A 20,149-nucleotide genomic window follows, 5' to 3' on the forward strand; every position below is an offset into this window, starting at 1 on the left:
GCCGCTGCACTCCCGCCTGGGTGACAGAGCAAGACTCCGTCTCAAAAAAAAAAAAAAAAAAAAGGAAAACCTAACTATATGCCATATAGAAATATTCTAAAAACATAAGAACATAGAAAGGTTACAAGTCAATGGACAGAAAAAGATATATTCGGCAAATACTTAACCAAAAGAAAGTTGGTATGAGGTAAAAAATATATATTATTATGAAAGCAACACCACTTACATTAATGCCAAACAATTAAATACATAGGTATAAATCTAACAAAACATGTACAAAGTCTCTATGAGGAAAACTATAAAACTCTGATGGAAGAAATCAAAGAAGATATAAATAAATGGAGAGATAGTCCATGTTTATAGGTAAAAAGACTAAATATTAACATGTCAGTTCTTCCCAACTTGATCTATATAGTCAATGCAATCCCAATTAAAATCCCAGCAAGTTATTTTATGGATATTGACAAACTGATTATGAAGTTTATATACACAGGTGAAAGGCCCAGAATAACCAACACAACATTGAAGAAGCAGATCAAAACCAGAGGATTGACACTACACAACCTGAAGAATTACTATAAAGCTACAGTAATCAAGACAGTGTGGTACTGGCAAAAGATGAGACAAATAGATCAATGAAACAGAACAGAGAGCCCAGAAATAGCCCAATATAAATTAGTCAACTGATCTTTGAAAAAAGAGCAAAGGCAATTCAATGGAAAAAAGACAGTCTTTTCAACACATAATACTCGAACAACTGGACATTCACATGTGAAAAAAAAAAATCTAGATACAGACCCTCACATCTTACCCAAAAATTAACTCAAAATGGATCATAGATCTTATAAGACACAAAACTATAAAACTCCTAGAAGATGACACAGGACAAAAATCAGAGTGATCTTGGGTTTGATGATGACTTTTAGATAAAACACCAAAGCACAATTCACGAAATAAAAAACTGATAACTCGGACTTCATTAAAACTAAAAGCTTCTGCTCTGTGAAATACACTGTTAAGAGAATGAAAAGACAAGTCACAGACTGGGGGAAATAGTTGCAAAACACATGTCTGATACATGTTTGGTATTCAAAATATACAAAGAACAACAAGAAAATAGCAAATGGAATTTTAAAATGAGCAGAAGATGTGAACAGGCACATCATCAAAGAAGATACAGCACACTGTTATTGGGACACTGTTGCATGCTGTTGGGAATAGGCAGTAGTTACAGCCATCATGGAAAAACAGGATGGAGGTTCTTCAAAAAACTAAAAATAGAACTATCATATAATCCAGCAATTCCACTGCTGGTATATATCCAAAAGAAAAGAAATCAGTACATTGAAGAGATAGCTGCACTCTCATGTTTACTGAAGCACGATTCCCAACAGCCAAGATATAGAATCAACCTAAGTGTCCACCAATGGATGAATGGAGAAAGAAAATATAGTATATATACATAATACAGTGGAATATTATTCCACCATAAAAAGAAGGAAATCCTGTCACTTGCAGCAACATGGATGGAACTGGAGGTTAAGTGAAATACGCCAGGCACAGAAAGACAAATATCACACGTTCTCACTCATGTGCAGGAGCTAAAACAGTGGATCTTGTGAAGGTAGAGAGTAGAATGATTAGCCTCAAAGGCTGGGAGGGGTGTGTGGGTGGGAAGGGGGATAAAGAGAGGTTGGCTAATGGGCACAAACATGCAGTTAAATAGAAGGGATAAGTTCTAGTATTCAATAGCACAGGGGGAAAATTACGGGTAACAACATTGTATATTTAAGTATATTTAAAAATAGCTAGGAGAGAAGAATTATAACATTCCCAACACAAAGAAAAGATCGATGTTTGAGGTGATAGATATCCCAATTACCCTGACTTAATGATTACACATTGTATACGTGCATCAAATTATCACATGTACCCCAAAAATATGTACAACTATGTCAATAAAAAATACAAAAAAGAGATGGCAAATAAATATATGAAAAGACAGTCAGCATCTGTTACAGGCTGAATTTTGCCCCCCAAAAACTCATATGCTGAAGTCCTAACCTCCTGGCATTTCAGAATGTGACTATATTTGGAGATAATTACGGTAAAATGAGGTCATATGTAATTGGAAGTAATTAAGTTAAATGAGGTCATATGGATAGGCTCTAATCCAACATGACTAGTGTCTTTATGAGGAGAGTGGGACACACACACACACACACACACACACACACACACACACACACACACAGTGAACAAGACCGCATGAAGACACCAGAGATAGAAGGCCATCTACAAGCCATAGAGAAAGGCCTTAGAATAAACCAAACCTGCCAACACCTTGATCTCAGACTTCTAGAGCCTCCGAAATTGTGAGAAAATAAATTTCTGTGTTTCAACCACCCAGTCTGTGGTACTTTGTCACAGCATCCCTAGCAACTAATACATCATCAAACATCCTTAGAAAATTCCAAATTAAAACACTAGGGAATTTCAAATTAAAACAACATACCTATTAGGGTGGGCCATAAAATTAATCTCAACAATTATTTAAGGATTGGTATCATACAAATCATTTTTTCATAGATGGTTATCCATGCAAAAAAAAAAAAAAAGAAATTAGATCCTTACCATACACAAAATCAATTCTGAGTAAACTGACACATGGGAAACACAAAAATATGAATCTTTTAGAAAACAATATAAGAAAATATCTTCATAATTTCAATTTTAAGAAAAGATTTCTTAAAACAAAAAGTGCAGGCTGGGCGCAGTGGCTCACACCTGTAATCCCAGCACTTTGGGAGGCCAAGGCAGGCGGATCACGAGGTCAGGAGATGGAGACCATCTTGGCTAACACGATGAAACCCCGTCTCTACTAAAAATACAAAAAATTAGCCGGGCGTGGTGGCAGGCACCTGTAGTGCCAGCTACTTGGGAGGCTGAGGCAGGAGAATGGTGTGAACCTGGGAGGCGGAGCTTGCGGTGAGCCGAGATCGCACCACTGCACTCCAGCCTGGGCGACAGAGAGACTCCGTCTCAAAAAAAAAAAAAAAAAGGCAAACCATAACCTGTTTTGCTATTTTGACTACAAAAAATTAAGGAGCTCTGCCAATCTAAAGACACCAAAAACAATAAATAAAAATATTAAAAGACAAGTAACGACCTAGGCAAGATATTTGCCACACATGAAATTGACAAAATGTTTGTTCCCAAAATACACAAAGAAGCCTACAAATTAATAAGATAAAAGACAAACTACCCCCTGAAAATGGGCAAGAAACTTGAACAGGTACTTCATAATAGAGGAAATGCATATGGCCCATAAGCATGAAAACAGGCTCATCCTCATTTGTAATCCAGAAAATGCAAATTAAAACCATAATGAAATGCCATTTAAGCCCTTCAGATAGGCAAAGACTTCTAAATCAAACAAGGTAAGTACTAATGAGGTGAGGAGAAGCAGAGGCTCTGGTCCATGGCAGATAGAGTATGCAATACAGACAGACAGGCATTAACTAGGAAGGTGGAGGACGCAGGTATCCCACACCTGGGAATCCTAGAGAAACTTCCTCAAGTGTGCACAAGAACATAGTTTGTAATAGAAAAGACACAGGATATAACCCAAATAACCATCAATTATGGAATATTTCAACGGAATGCTAAATAACAAAATAGCAAACAAACAAAACTGAACACATATTATTTATTGATATATCTATATATGGGTGATAAAAATAAAGAGAACCAAGGGAATAATTAATGTACAATTCAAGACTCCTCCACCTGAGGATGGGGTATATGAAGAGCAAGGCAGATGAGATGGGATGGGGTACTCAGGGGTTTCTACAGGTCAGGTTATCATCCTCTTCAGCCAGGGGACAGGTAACAGATGTTTGTTCTGTTATTACACAAACTATAAAAATACAGTTTATAGACCCTTTTGTATACAATATCTCATAATAAAAATTTTTCAATAAATGAAAGCAAAGAAATATTGATTAGGAACACAAAACTGTGTAGTCTTACCAGGATAAGAATGGTTCTGTTTATTTGAAGAAATTTCTGAAAGGGTATCCAGGGAATCTGTTACTCTATGAATAAAACAAGGGACATCTCGTTAGAAGTAGCTGGTCTTCAGGTTTAAGACTGGTTATCAACTAAGTTTTTCACACCAATTGTAGTCATTCATCAGACAAATATTTATGGAGGGTCCATTTTAAGCCAGGAATGAACTTCCATCTGGCATGGAAGAAAAACAATAATTAAATAGAAGAGGTTCTCACTATCTAAAGATAATTAGTGTAGAAAAAAATTCAAGTGAATTCACCTAAAATATGGACCTGAATTTCTTTGTAACCTCATCTTCAAAGGTGAAACTAAAAAATATGAAAATAAGTTTATTTTATATTAAACTTAACAAATGTTAGATTAATATTGTGAAAAAGGCACTAATTCTTAAGCTAAAAGAAAAAGATATTGGCTGAGTTTGTGTGAGTGATTTTTCTGGTAAAACTATATGGCTAATACAATTCAACATCTTTTACTTTATACTTGACTCTAAGCCACAATTATAAAGGTCACTTTCCCAATGGATTTTCCTGCATTTTTTGATATTCAAATCATTCTTTATCTTTAAAAAGTCAATCCTGACAGGCTCATTTTCTTTCAACTGTTTAGTGACCTAAATCTGGAAAGCCTTCATTTGTCAATCACTTCCTCCAGCATATCTTATTACCATCAAGAAATCCTTCAACTCTTGCAATATTTGCAATTTCACATTACAATTCATAGGCATCATTTTTACATGATATACAACATACTGCAATGAGAGACTGATGGACACAAAGAATATGATTTTATGAAGAGAATGGATATTTGAATGAAGTAGTAACAGACAGTTGAGAGGGAGTGAATTCTAGAAGTAATCAGTTCATTAGTAGTAAGTGCCTAATAATAGTAAGAACTAAGAAAGTGAATATTATGCTAATGAAGATTACTTGAGCAGTGTGTGTGTGTGTGTGTCTGTGTGTGTATGTGATTAACCTAGTCAGTGAGTTTTCTTAGAGTTTCTCTAAAGAAGTTTTGACTGATTCATATATTAGCAGAAGAAAGGTATTAAATAAGTGAAAGTTAGGCAATAGTAGGTGGGTGTAGAAAGCCATCCAAGCAGAAAAAATAACATGTGCAAAGATTCCGGGATAGGAAGCACATTTTACAAACAGAAAGGGGTGGGGGGAAAGGCCAGCCATAGTCCTGAGAAGGAAGAAGATGCAAGGTGTGATTGTGACTGGACACTACCTTATTAAGACTGTCCTCAAACAGTCCCTAGTTTAAAATTCTTCCATCTTGAAGATCAGTGGTATCTTTCAAGAGTTCCAAAGCTGGTTCAGATTAGAAACGCCTCAAAATCAGGGACCATGTCTGTTTTATTCGCTTATAGAATGCCTAGCACAGCATAAGTGCTAAAAGACACTTAATAGTATTTGATGATGATGAATGAGACAATCAGAAGATGACAGGAAGACAGCTGGATTGAGATGGCAGTTCATTTAGAGACAGCCCTATTTTTTTTTTAAGAGGGGGCTGCTTTTTAAATGCACCACCTTAAAGAAAACCAAATAGAAGGCAATCAAAAAAAAGTAAAAAACGTGTGCTCCAGAAACAAAGCAAGAAGGAAAAGATGAAACCATGAGAAAGTGGCTTGACAACGTAAAGGAGGAGGAAAAAGCTGTTACAGCATAAAACCACTGAACTAGGAATCAGATTGGATCAATATTTACTGTGCCTAAAATATGCCAAACTATGTACTCTGAGTAATCAAACATGAAAAGCAGAATCCCAGTCCTCATGACTAGGAAACAAACAAAACTTGTAAGAGACTGCTGCAATGTTTTGATGAAGATATGCCCAAAGTAACATGAGAACACAGAAGATTCACTGGTGACTCAGCATGCATTTTACTCCCAAACCAATTATTTACAAGATGTATGTCCTGAAGAAGGTCCCTGAAGCTCTTCTAACCATTATAGGGTTACGGTTAAGGGCACACATGCTGATACTAGACTACCTGGGTTCAAATCCCCAGCTGGGAGCACAGCACATGTCACCCCTTGTGACTTACTTTCCTCATTGAGGGAATATGGTGCCTGCACCACAGGGTTACTGGAGAGCAGTAAACAGGTTAATACATGAAGGGCCCTGCAAACAGACCCCAGCATGTATAAGCACTATTCGTAGTTACTACTTCCTTTTCTTCATTTATAAAACAAATACAAAAAAAAAAGAAAGAAAGAAAGAACAAACCATCTAAAAGCAAGGGCTTACAGAAAAAACAATTACAAAGTAACACACCTGGGCTGAGTCCAGCTCCTTGGCTAATTAGCTGTATGACTTTAGCTAAATCACTTATCTCTTTGAAACCTGTTTCTTCATCTGCAAAATGGGAATGATCCTAATAACTTACAGCTCGCAGGGTCTGGGGGAATTAATGAGGTATGCATCTAAAGCACACTGTACAGAGCCCACCCACTCACTAAATGCTCAACAAATGTTTGTAATAGTTATTATTCTCCAGCTTACCTGATCAATATTAGGATCAAATGAAACAACACTTAAGTGAAGATACTTTATAAACTACAAAGTATTGTATGTTAAATTCTGTTATCACCATAAATATGAAGAAAATTATGTCAAGTATATCACAAAAGGAAATTAATACTAAACAAATATGTAATGATTCACTAAGAAAAAGAAATTGAGGGAGAAATGGATGTAAAACTTCAATCTGCCAGGAGATAGTCACAACAGTCTAGTTGTAAGGGAAAACTAGACAAGACTCCCAGATTGCGATCGTAGGTCTAGTCTCATGAATGTGATTATGCCATATATGTTATCTCTCATTTAAAGATTAGTATCCCATTTCCCATCCACTAAAAGGCACACCAAGCAACTTCTTCCAGCGCATAAGAGAAGCCATTTCACATAATGATACCTGGAATTTTATGAGGACTTTGTTTCTGCTCAACTTATTTTTTAAAACCGGATGAGGTGGTATGAAAGATACTATCTTAAGAAGAAACACCAAGGAGATATATTATATAAAAATCCTTGAAGTTTCACTTCCCCCAAAGATCTACTGCCTATCTATTTTTGAAAACTAAAGAAATCAGAGGAAAAAGCCATTTTGGTTCCATTAGGTTTGTAGGAGAATGAATGGGGTGCCTGCTGGCAGGAAATTTAATGTAGTTAGGATGTGACTGAAGCAATCAGAGAGCATTTTTACTTTTGTTTGCATGACAGATTAAGCTTGCTGCTCTCACTGTTCTTAGCTGCAAACGCCACTTCTAATAGCCTACACATACTCATAGGGTTTGCAAATGAGGAATAAAGGAGGTTTTTAAAATTGCAAATCCTCAGCAAAGCAAATTTAGCTTTCCATGAGCCTTCTCTCTGAAGAAGGTGGTTGGTTAACCCCTTGAAAGAAGACATGAGCTACAATCAGAGCATATCTTTAATATAAAATTAGTGTCTCTATTAACCACTGCAAATTACAAAAAGTTTCTGTAAATAAACATAAATTTCATTCTCTCACCTTTGCACCCTGGATGGGGGAGCAAATATTCCATATCTTGGAGAACAACTAAAATACTGCACACCTCCAACTGAACCATCATTCTTGCCATGGGGTTTTTCAAGCTCTATACCATACCAATATCCTAGAACATGAATATTGCATTTTAAAAGCATCTGTACTTTATCCAAAACTGTTATGCTACTATACAAAACCAAAGTCTAGGTGTTTTAACATTTCCATAAATGACCAAAATGAGGGAAGATCATGATACTCATTAAGATTTCAAATTATAAAATTGTAAACTTTGAAAATTCAAAAAGTGAACAGGAAAAACATTTTACAAGTATAATTGCAGAGCAGTACATTAAAGGAGGAAAATAAAATGCACAAACACAAATTTGGCAAGAATTGGCAATTGTGTAAACAGTATATGACCAAAATATATCTAAAAGCTGCAATGAAAAACTGTTCTTGACTCGGTAATATAGTGTTTCAGTGAAAGAAGTGAAACATAATATTGAGATTTAAAAATCATAAAATGAACACGCAATCTTTTCATCTTACTCACCTAACATTAGAACACCACAAACAGTGCTCAAATAATTAAAGAAGGACAAAAATATTATAGAAAATACCACTAGACATCATGATAAGTGCTTTTCCTTTTCTTTTTTCCACCCAAGGTAAAAAGCAAAATCTTTTTTTTTTTTACCTAAATGAAAAGGTTTAGGTTAGCTAATAGGGAGAATTATTTTAAAGACTTTTTGTATTTAAAAGGACCTACTCTGAAGGAAATAACAGGATTTCCTTTTCTAGACAGCCTAAAATTAAAGTAGCAAGGTTGCTTTAAATGTGGTTTTACCCAATATAAGGTAAATGGACACAAAATCCTAAAATAAGGATTTTCTAACTGAGGGTGCCTCAAGACCAATTAGGAGTATCTAGTAGTCCATTTATTTGTGATTTAAAAGGAGTGTACAGTAGTAATTGTATTTGGTCTCTTATAATCAGTATCAAGTAAAAAAACAGGACATAGATATCAAGAAACTTATTACAAATTACAAAAAGAGTGTTTCTTCCAGATTACTAGTTCAAAGAATTAATTATATGCCTTCAAAAAAACCAACTCACAAGTTCTTAATTTTTTTCCTCTATGTATAAAAAGATGATACCTGAGTCCATTTCCTACTATGTAATACACGTAATGTTACAAAACTATTGTTAAGCTGCACTAACGCTCTGAACATAGGTCATCACATTTCCAAATGTCCTAAACCAGGTTAGTCTGGTTGCCACTGTTATTTCTCAGTGCTACAGTTACAATTTTCCAAGTTTTACTTGCTTCTGCCTTTTATGCTTTCCTACATAATTTTTGCATTTTCCCATTTTAATTTACCATATAATTGCTAATGTTAACCATGTAACTCTTGGAAACATGTAGCATACAGCAGAAATACATATGACAAGTGTTAACAATAAAGACTACACATTGGCAGTGGTGTGGTATGGATATCTTCCCATTTAAATGTTAATTTTCTTTCCAAGGTGGCACTGATAAAAAATGCTGATGAGACCAAATATGACCCCCCTCAAATCTAGATCTTATAACCTCCAAATACTTAAGATATTACCACTGTTCTGTAGCAGTGATTAATTTTTAATGCTACTACTTCCTTACAGGACAGAATGTTTTTAACAAAAAAGTTTCCACTTTTTATTATATTTGCTTACTACTTCCCAAATTTCTAAATGCTTTAGATTAGGAATTTAAAAACTGAAATCAACCTAAAATGAAGAATTATATCCAAAGAATCAAACCATTCTATCTTGGTTTAATATCATCAGAGTAAGGGAACTCAAAAGACAAATGGTAATTGTAAAAAAATAACCTACCTGTGCGGTTAAGTTTTTATTTGAATCCTATATTAAGTATATCCTAACTAATCTCAATTACTACCTGGAGACCTAAGAAAGTCATGAATTATAAAACACCTAACTCAAATCAAGCAGTTGGCTTGCAATTATAAGTGGTATTAGTGAAACAAGACTGTGTTGGGAGACAGTCGCCTATGGTCCTGTCATGTTGCCGCATGTCTTATGGGTAGAGGCAGTGACTACTTTCGTTCTAGACTACCTTTTCATAAACGTCTGTATAGGGGACAGCCTTGGAGGATAGAGCTAGCATCTCCCACCAGAGCAAATGGCAGGGATGTGTACCATAAGTTCAAAGATTCAGATTCCCTAAGCTCTAGGGTCCTCTCCTGGAACAAAAAACACTGGCTGTGCAGGTGACACCTGGCTCGCTCGCTCTCACCCTGTGGGAATTGGCACTAAGGGAATAATAAGAAAATGCTGATACTCTGGCTACTGCTATGACTGTGAGTACTAGAGTGCTTTGTCTCAAACTTGTGATGACTCTAGTACTCACAGTATCTTCCACCAACATCTATGAAACTGTGGCAGGAGAATTTGTTAGCTTGCAAATAGGGTAAAATCTCAGATCCCTCATAGTTCTTGGCTAAATGCTACAAACTTTTTTTTTTAAATCAATGTTCTAGATAACCTTTTCCTAAAATGCTGCAATGCCACCATGTGTTAAAATAGCATATTGCTATCTAAACATACAAACTTGGTTTTGTTCAACCGACTTCTGTTTAAAATTATAATCATTGACAACACAAAAGAAAGCAATCTGGGTGGGCACGGTGGCTCACACCTGTAATCCCAGCACTCTGGGAGGCCAAGGCGGGCAGATCACCTGAGTTTGGGAGTTCGAGACCAGCCTGGCCAACATGGAGAAATACCATCTCTACTAAAAATACAAAATTAGCTGGGCGTGGTGGCGCATGCCTGTAATCCCACCTACTCGGGAGGCTGAGGCAGGAGAACCGCTTGAACCCAGGAGGCAGAGGTTGCGGTGAGCTGAGATCATGCCATTGCACTCCAGCCTGGGCAACAAGAGTGAAGCTCCGTCTCAAAAAAAAAATAGAAACTAATCTTTACTTTTGGAAACAATGTTACGTATAGATTGGAATGAATATATAAATACACAAACATATATTTTTAAGGGCCCCAAAAACATGTATTTTGAGCCCTTTTGTGTGCTTTTCTCTGCAAGCCACTCTTTTAAAAAGGTATACAATTAACTCATTATTTACTACTTATTTTAAAGATTATCCGTAGCAAAAATCTAATCCTAAAATGTTTGCCTGTCACTTAGCACACCCAGCAATCAGTAGGAGTAAAATTGGAGAATGACAACTAATTTTTAACACCGACCATTTAAAACACAAATGGCAAGAAAAAAATGTATGGGTAACCATCCACGTGAGTAAACAGTCTGAGTTTTCATCATCATTTCACATTTTCTGTACTATAGCTGCCATCCACAAAAACTGTTCATCAAGATTTCTCTACAATTAAATTCTATTTACATGTAAAATTTTAAACCTTTTGTATTCTAAAGAATTCCAGTTAAGAAAATATGCAGATGAGTTACCTGGAGCGAAGTTTGTTGTCCCAAAGAACCTAATGGTGCCCAGTCTCTGTCCTACCACTAACACTCTCTCTCCGAGGCGGAGTTCCCCCTGGCAACGGCTATTATTTGCTGTAGATGTTGCTGAGGAATTCAAACCTGTTTAAGTCAGGGAGGGATACGGGGGCAGGGCAGGAAAAGAGGAGAAAAAACAAAGGGAGAAAAACTCAAAAAGCACATTAGCCAAAAAATCACACTAGGTATTCTAACTAGTCTAGTTAGTTGGTGATTTTGATATCTGATGCCTTTCATCACATAAGTCATCTACAGTTGTGTTTCTCACATGTGAGGTCAAGCTGCTCAAAGGAAATGTGAAGAGTTTCCTGGGAAAATTACTGCCATGGGAAATTCACAAAACCTGATCCCTGGTAAACTACCAACTCTTCCAAGATTGCCTGCAGCATCTCTACTAGAACAGGGGTCACAGCAAACTGTTTCTGCAAATTGCTGGACAGTAAATATGTTAGGATTTGCTAGCCATACCATCTCTGCCACAACTATTGAACTCTGCTGTTGCAGCATGAAAGTAGATATAGACAATATATTTTTTTTAAATATGCACGGCTGCATTCCAAAGAACTTTATTTACAAAAACAAGTGGTAGGTCAGATTTGGCCCATGGGCCATAGTTTGACAATTTCTATTCTACTAAAATACTAGAATTATAGTATTAATAGTTCACTTAGACTCAGTGTAAATTATATAAAAAGTCATGTGATTTGACTTTTTTTTTTTTTTTTTTTTTTAAAGAAACAGGGTCTTGCTGTGTTGACCAAGCTGGTCTCAAACTCCTGGGCTCGAGTGATCCTCCCACCTCAGCTTCCCAAAGTGCTAAGATAACAGGTATGAGCTACTGTGACCAGCCAAAAGTAGTGTGATTTGAAGGTTAAATTGCTATATGGTTCTAATTATCCTAAAGTGATTTTATTAAGAACAAAACCACTGCCCTGTCAACCTGATTCAAAACTAAACCTTGAAATGCCCACTATTAAACATAGAAGTCCTAGAGAAATATGATCTAGAAAGCTGTTCAAATATAACAGCTGAAAGAGAAGAAGTGGGCGCTTGAGCCTTGTCCCATCAGTACATAAACAAAGATTTGAAGAGCTGCCATCTGAGAGGGAGTAGAGAACTCTGGAGAAGGGCATGGGATGGAGGATAAGTCATACTGTGAAAAAAGAAGAAATCAAAAACACAGCAACTAAACAAGGAAAATAAACCCATGGAGAAGGTCTGGATTATACCAGTAAGTCCGAGGCCCTCATCATAACCAATATTCTATAGCACTTCATAGTTTACAAAGTGCTTTTCCTAAAAATTATGCTGAAAAATAAGACACAAACTCAGGAATTAACTAAGACACACTGTTAACAGCCAGTAAGTGGTACACCTAGATTAAAACCAAGACTCTGTGATCAGAAATCCTCAGGCCTGTCCCCTTGTTGCCTGTAGACAATGAACCAAAGATGGCAAGTTCAACAGTGGGACACAGGCTGGGCATGATGGCTCATGCCTGTAAATCCCAGCACTTTAGGAGGCCAAGGTAGGAGGATCACCTGGGTCCAGGAGTTGAAGGCTGCAGTCACTATAATTGCAACACTGCAACCCAGCCTGGGCGACACAGCAAGACCTTGTCTTTAATAAAAAATAAAAATAAAAAATAAAAAGTAAATAACAATGGGATATGATGAGGCCGAGGTCCCTACCTTTCCCATTCCCCGAATCCTTTATTTCCACTCTTCTTTCTCTAATTTTTTAACCTAACTTTCCATTATTGTTCGTTCTCTGCAGTCTACATCTCCCTCAAATGCAAATCTATAAAACAAGTGGAATATCTACTCACTAGAGAAACATGTTTTAAGTACATGTCTCTGGGGTTCCCAACACAGACTTTCCCATATCTCCCATTCTTGGCCCATCTCCCTCTTTGAAAGGTCCTCTTTCTCACTCTGATAACTCTCTTCATCTTCACTGCTGTTTAAGTCGACATAACCCTCAAATTTATTTTTTTTAATGGTAAATATATAGGCACGCTAGACTACTTTGTTTAGAAGGTTAAAAAAAAGTAATTCCATACCCATGTATAAATTTTAAAATCAAGTAAATGTCAAAAGTGCAAATACCAAATGAAGGGGCCCTTAAAATGTGAATGAAATTTGGACAAACAGGATGGCTGTGTCAGCACTGTACCTTCTCACCTCTGCTCCTCACAACATAAAGAAAAACTGGTTGGGGTATGGAGAGAGGAAGCCACTCAGAGAATAAATATTCCAGGCAAACAATTTCAGGGAAAACTTTCAGGTTCTCTACTTTTAGGGTCCCAATTTTTAGGCTTATTATGTCAATGTTATTGTTGAGAGCTTTGGAGGTTCCTTCCCATCAAGTATTTTTTTAAAAATCTGTCATGAATATTTTCCATAATAAAATGTTGGTTCACTACAAGAACTATTAATAGAAGTACTAAAAAAAGAATCTGGTAATAAAGAGGTTCATGAAGAACGTATTTTGCCAAGATGGCTTTTGCCTTTCTGGACAAGTTCACTATATAGGCAAATAAGTGAACTGCAACAGACAAAATCTATGTCATTTCAAAAAGAAGTCTGATAAAGTGTTTTACGTATCTTTACAAATAACTGAAGAAATGTGGACTGAGTGAGATTATGCAGGTTCACGGCTAGTTAAAAAGCCATATCAAAACTGGCTGGTATTGCCATCCTGGGAGAGGACCCTCTGACCTTCTCCTAGGTTTTAAGCAAACATAGTTTTAAAACAATCACTTGAATAAAAACACAGAAAGCATGCTTTTTAAATATGAAGATGACACAAAGGCCTGTGAAGAAGCTAAATTCAGATGAGGTAAAACCACTAAGAATGAATTACATGAAAATAAATGCAAAGTCTTATATCTGAGACAGCAAAACAAAGAGACCTTAAGGCTTAAGGTTCGGGGGAGGTGGGGAAGAGTAAAAGTAGTTCAATCTGATTGAAGTAAAGGGTTCCTTCTACACATTTAAAAAGAGCAAATCTACTTACAAACAAACCAAGATAAAAAACACCAAGAAAGCCTGGTTGAAAAAGCCATAGATACCAGCACTGGCTCTGGATGAAAGGGAAGGGCTTTTGCTCATTGTCTTCTTGTTACTGCTGATTGCATTCTGTTTCTTGGGGTAGCTCTGTCTGTGTTCCAAAGAAGATGTAGAGGAGCAGCTGCTGACAGATCCAAGCAGGGCAACTGTAACAGATAAAGAACGTGTCAAACGGTGGAAAATAAGATGTGGACCAAGAAGCAGCTTGTCAAGGCAAATCTTTCTGAAATTCTTCATTTAACTTCCTCAATTATGGATTATCTAGTGTCAAATTAAATGCCTAATTTCATCCACATAGCAACTGTAGTTTATATATAAAAGATTTTATAACACAAGCAATAATATTTTAAGGATTCCCACGGTAAGATCACAATCTTATATAAGAGGTATCACCACATCAATTGATGTAAACTGACTACCTAATCTAATGACCATCACTCACCTCTCACCTTAGATGACATAGTAGAGTCCCATCTTATTTATACAAAAATTAAACATGATATTAATATGTTTTAAGGCAACAAAAGTTTAATATTAAGACATTTTGAGTTAAACCAGAAGGCAAGAAGGAATACTCATGCTCAATTCATCTAATGATTTGATAGCTAAAGGCAAATGAAACATTTGTGTAGAGTGCTCTATATTATGGAATTTCCTTTTATTTTCTTAAATCTAGTCCAGTAGTTACCTAATTTAAGTAAAAGAATCATAATGCAGTACTTTACACACAAAAAATATAATGTATATAGCTTGGTATGAGCTGCTTCAGTGATTTCCAAGTTTAATTTTTACTATAATTTTTCCCTTGCCAACTTTAAAACTTAACCTCCATATAAACTGTTTTCCTACCATATTTTAAAGTTCCATCAAAAGTTAAATTTTGAGAAACAGAGGTTACAAGGTATATTACCATCTTTCTCTGTCACAGTTTTAAGTTCTTCACCAGGAGGCAATGAAAGTGTTGACTCAGAAGCACTATCTTTTTTTGATGTCATTAATCCTTGGACACAAAAATAAAACACTTTAAGCAAGAATTTTAACATTAAACATAAAATGTATTTTTTAAAGTACATGCATCCCTCATTATCGAAATCTCACTCACTTCTGAAAACATATTGGATAACAACTGCACAGACATATGAGGACATGTTTTGGTATAAGCACTAGCATACGAGAAGGAGACAGTAACAGTGGCTACAAAGATAAATTAATGTCTCATCAAGATGATCACATTCTGAGATGGGTCCTAAGGGACAGGTCAGATTTCTTCCTGAGAATACTAGCCGTATGGTCAGGAAGAACTGAGGGCAGGCATTCTTGATGGACAAAAAGAAAATCTTAAGACACAGAAAACAGTGAGTAGCTTGGCTGGAACAGAGTACTTATGAAATGTAGGAAAAGCAAGACTAGACAGACAGGTCACAGTAACACTTCAGACAGGGATGCCAGTGCCCAGCTAAGGACTGAGAACTCTTCTGTAAAGAAGGAGCCTCTGCTGGGCTTTGAAAAGGAATACTGGCATGAACAGAGTCTAGTTAAATAACACTCTCCTGACAGCAGGGCTGCAACGAAACCACAGCGGGAGAGGCTGGAAGCAGGGACCAGTCAGACATTATTAGCATAGTCCAAGCATGAGAGCCTGAACTCCAACAGCAGAAACTGAATGAAGAGGGTGGAGAGGAGACATTTTGTGAAGGCAACCTGAAGAGTAAATTTTTATTTTTCATTACATTTTTCAGTTATAAAATATTTTCTTTAAAGTTTTTATAAAAAATAATACAAGGAGATTCCTTGTACATTTTGACTAGGTTTCCTCCAAAGGTAATGTTTTGCAAAATTGTGGTATAATAAGTATATGTCAACCAGGATGTTGGCAGTGATGCAATTCACCAGTCTGAGATTTCCACAGTTCTGCTTGTACTCGTGTGTGTGTGTGTGTGTGTATACACTTGGGTGTATCATTTGGTTTTTCATATCTTCTATTTCTTGGCTGAAACTTTCTTTTCATTTGTTTCAAGAGTGTTCACGTTTGATTCTTTTTTTTGTTCAGAAACAGGGTCTTGTTCTGTTAGCCAGGCTGTAGTGCAGTGGCACAATCATAGCCCATTACAGCCTAAACTCCTGGACTCAAGTGATCCTCCTGCCTCAGCCTCTAGAGTAGCTGGGACTACAGGTGTGCACCACAATGCCCAGCTACACCCTTAATTCTTGGAGTGTGGTTACATTACTTAAAATCTTTATGTGTTCATTGCAATGTCCATGTCATCTCAAAGCTGCTATGCTTGGACTGTCTTTTTCCTTGTAAGAGGTGTTGACTTTGTTTTTCATATTTTGGGTAATTTTAAATTGTATCTTGTGTCTTTTGAATATTATGTATGGACACTGGACTAGGTCTTGGTTTAAATCCTATGGAGGATGTTGACTTTCATTTTAGCAGGCAGTCAACCCATGTAGCCTCTGGGCAGAAGTTCCTGACCATCCTCTGTGCACTGTGGTTCTGATGTGGGTTCCGTTTCCGCAGCCTCTGCAATGCTGTTTGAATTTGTCTCATGCGCTGTGCAGCCCAGTAGTCAGGCTGGGACCCAAGCAGTGGTCTACCAAGGAGACCAAAGGCTTTGGTCAGATCCATGCATACACCACTTGCAAGAAGACCTAGGAGTTCACAGCCAAAATTGTGAGGCGTCTTTCTTGAGCCCCCTCCTCTCTATGATTTCCCTGACACTTCCTGCTCCTGGGCATCCCTTCCCAGTATTCTGAGTAGAATGTCTAAGCTTTCGTTTCCTTGCTCTGTCATACAATCCTGAGATTGATTGTGCCTCTGGGGCCAAGTAGTGAGAAAACAGAAGAAAAACCAGTGTGGATTCCATCTATGTCCTTGGACCAAAGTTTCTCTGGTCAGAGACATGGATTTCCCTTCCTTGGGGTTTCGGGTGCCTGCCCATTCACAGCTGCCCATCCATACCACGTAGGACTGCCTGGGGACTGGATGGGAAACAAGGGAAAGAAAAGGCAAGCAAGAAAGATAACAGGTGATTTCATCCACATTCTATCTAATAGGAGACCCCTTTTCTGCTCCTCAGACCAGAAATAGAGGGGGCTTCTCTTGGAGCTTTCTGTCTATATTTACTGTATACTTCTGGGCTTCAGGTTAAAAGGATGCTACTTATAATACCACCAAAAAGTATGGAGTACCTACCAATAGACCTAACAAGGCAGATATAAAATATCTGTAGAAAAAAATTACACAATTTTGTTGGGATATTTTCAAAGGGCCTAATTAAACAGAAAGATATTCTAAACTCATAATTTAAAAACTGACTATTGTAAAGATGTCAGTTCTTTCCCATTGATTTAAGCTTCAACTAAAACATCAGATAAAACCTCAACAGAATTTTTAAAAGGAAACTTAACAGTTTATTGTAAAATGTATACGGAAGGGTGATTTATAAAAGCCCCAAATCAGCAAGACAGTGATCAAGAATGAGATAGGAGGTTTTCCACTACTGGACATCAAGATTTATTTTTAAAAACTACTTATTATGGAGTGCAATATTGACACAGGGATATTCAAATAGCCCAGTGGAACAGAATATAAAGGCCAGCCTAATTCTTGGACAAATACCTTTCATCCTGGTAGAGAGCTTTCTACCTCAACTATTTACAAATTACCAAGTGTTTATTGAGCACCTATTTTGTGCATTGCTACAGTGAAAACAACACTACAATTTACTCTCATGGTTCAGTTAAAGTTTAAAATTTTGCCAAGAGAATAGGACACTTGCACAAATAAAGCAATCAGAGGACAAAACCCAAGATAACAAATAACAGTTGGGTGGTATGGATAAAAAAAGCACATACAAAGTTAGGGAATGAGGAGATTCAAGTGAATTAGAAACAGGATATGAATAAGAAGTCGAAAAAAATGGTGAGGACCTCAAAAGGCAGAAGTCAAATTACTGCACACAGATAAATAGCATGAGACAAAGTATGAAGGGAGGAGTGAGAAAATGTACGTAAAAGATGGGGAAGAGATACGATAAACCGTTCTCTTCCACAGAACTCTTCCATAGAACTTCCACAGTTCACCTATGGAAGCCGTGTGAGACTCCATCAATAAAGACAGAGAGCCGCAACTGCTAGTTTCCCAGTCAGGACTTTTTTTTGGTAAAAAAGAAGTCACTAAACATCCTTCAATAGGCAAGGAGCCTAAAGCTAGTTTTGTTCCATAAAAATTTGATGAAAGTATGAAATCTAGCTTTGAGGATAGATTATGTGTGATAAAGGTATGGAGACAGTAGAGGGAAAAAAGGAAGGAACAAATCTGAAATACATTTGTTAGGAACTGAAGTCATTAAAATTGAGGTTTAAAAACACATAAGATGCAGGTTTTATTAAATTCAGGTTTCAGAGTTGGCTAACAAAAAAAAGTGAAGCAATCTAAATATTAGGAATTCTACAAATAAAATTAAAACACTGAAGCAGATGGTTAACTTTCTGGTTTGACCTACCAGTATTTACTTTTGATGTTACATGAGCTACGTCAATTTTCTGGGACCTGATGAGAGGTACAGCAGCTTTTGTAGAAGGAGTGTGTGCTATATTCTTCCTTCGACCTTTTGCTTTACTTATCTTTGAAAGAGGTGCAAAAATACCTAAGGGAGAATGCAGAATTTTAGTGTTAAACAATTAAAACATTTCAAATAAAGGAACAAGTACAACTAATTAGTAACATAAATCTTTAATATAAACCTTTAGTGCCCACTGCATATCCTATGATGAGAGGAAAAAAAATGTAAGACACAGTACTTACCCTCAAAGAGCTTACAATCTAGTTTTCAAGACTAACAACACGTCAATAATGTAAGAACCACATTTCAGGTGTTAAGTGAAATTCAGGAGAAAGAGAAATGAGTAAAGGTAATACTGATAGTTTTCTATCATTTTTTTTTTTTACCTTTATGGTAACTTTTAAGAAATGTCTGTATTGTATTTGAAGACTGTTTGCCATAAATCTGAAATTTGAACCTATGTATTTCAATTTGGTTTTCTATCATTTCTAAGCAATTGGCAAATAATAGTGAGCCATAGAGCATAAAAATCTATTCTTCCATGCCAACTTACAACTCCTTTGGAAGTTATATTTATCCCACATTATAGCTTTTTATGTCCATGTCTTTCTTATCTCTCTTCCAGACTAACACCTTTTAAAGACAAAATTTAAATGTTACTTAACTCTGCATTCCCCCACTGTACCTAATTACAGTGTGTTACACATAGCAGGGATAAAATAAATCTTTCTGACTATAAAATATAATCTTCCTAAAAGGCCTGGCCCTCAGGTCCTGACAATCAGAAACAATACAGTGTACTTTGGGGAGGGGAGCGGCAGGGGCAGGGGGGTTACCTATCTGCAGCAGCTGGGAGTACAAAATTCCACCAAAAAGGAGTTTATCCATACAATAAAATAACCAGCATAAAAAGTATGCACCGACATTAGAGATAGTGAATATAGACTATAAATACCAAAATAATCTGGCTAAGATATTTAAAAAGTGAAAATAAAGCCATAATATGTATATTACACTCTTTCATTGAGTGTTTACAATCTAGCAAATATACATTATGACTAAAATGGAATATATTAAAAACAACTTGTTTTAAAGCAGGGTAGAAATGCTCGAGACTCTGTAAGAAGTGAGTGCTTTGTTAATAACTAAAAAGTACCAACTACACTACTTTCCTGCTAATCTTAAAATTCTCTCCCACCTCAGAGTCCATACTACTTTATCCTGATCTTATCTTTTTTTAAACTTATTTACAATGTTCTCTGTCTCCTACCTATGAGATTTTCCATGACTTTCTATTCTTTCTCTAAATTATTTTCCTTCCCTAACACACACACACACACACTCTCTCTCTCAAGCCTGGTGATAATGATGACGATGATGA

The 20,149-nt window shown here is 36.5% G+C and overlaps 1 protein-coding gene across 2 annotated transcripts in view; it reads right to left on the reverse strand.

Annotated features, from left to right (window-relative positions):
- The window catches only part of CLIP4 (CAP-Gly domain containing linker protein family member 4), a 68,402-nt gene that overhangs the window by 12,240 nt on the left and 36,013 nt on the right, over positions 1–20,149 (reverse strand). For both annotated transcript variants that reach the window (XM_034952872.4, XM_034952873.3), the window contains exons 9-14: positions 18,709–18,852; positions 15,111–15,200; positions 14,203–14,346; positions 11,079–11,213; positions 7,598–7,721; positions 4,033–4,097 (exon numbers count right to left, since the gene is read on the reverse strand). In XM_034952872.4, coding sequence (XP_034808763.1) covers positions 4,033–4,097; positions 7,598–7,721; positions 11,079–11,213; positions 14,203–14,346; positions 15,111–15,200; positions 18,709–18,852 — 702 coding nt within the window. The remainder of the gene's footprint in view (positions 1–4,032; positions 4,098–7,597; positions 7,722–11,078; positions 11,214–14,202; positions 14,347–15,110; positions 15,201–18,708; positions 18,853–20,149) is intronic.

The sequence above is a fragment of the Pan paniscus genome, chromosome 12 (genome assembly GCF_029289425.2).
Source record: "Pan paniscus chromosome 12, NHGRI_mPanPan1-v2.0_pri, whole genome shotgun sequence".
Taxonomy (NCBI): Eukaryota; Metazoa; Chordata; class Mammalia; order Primates; family Hominidae; genus Pan; species Pan paniscus.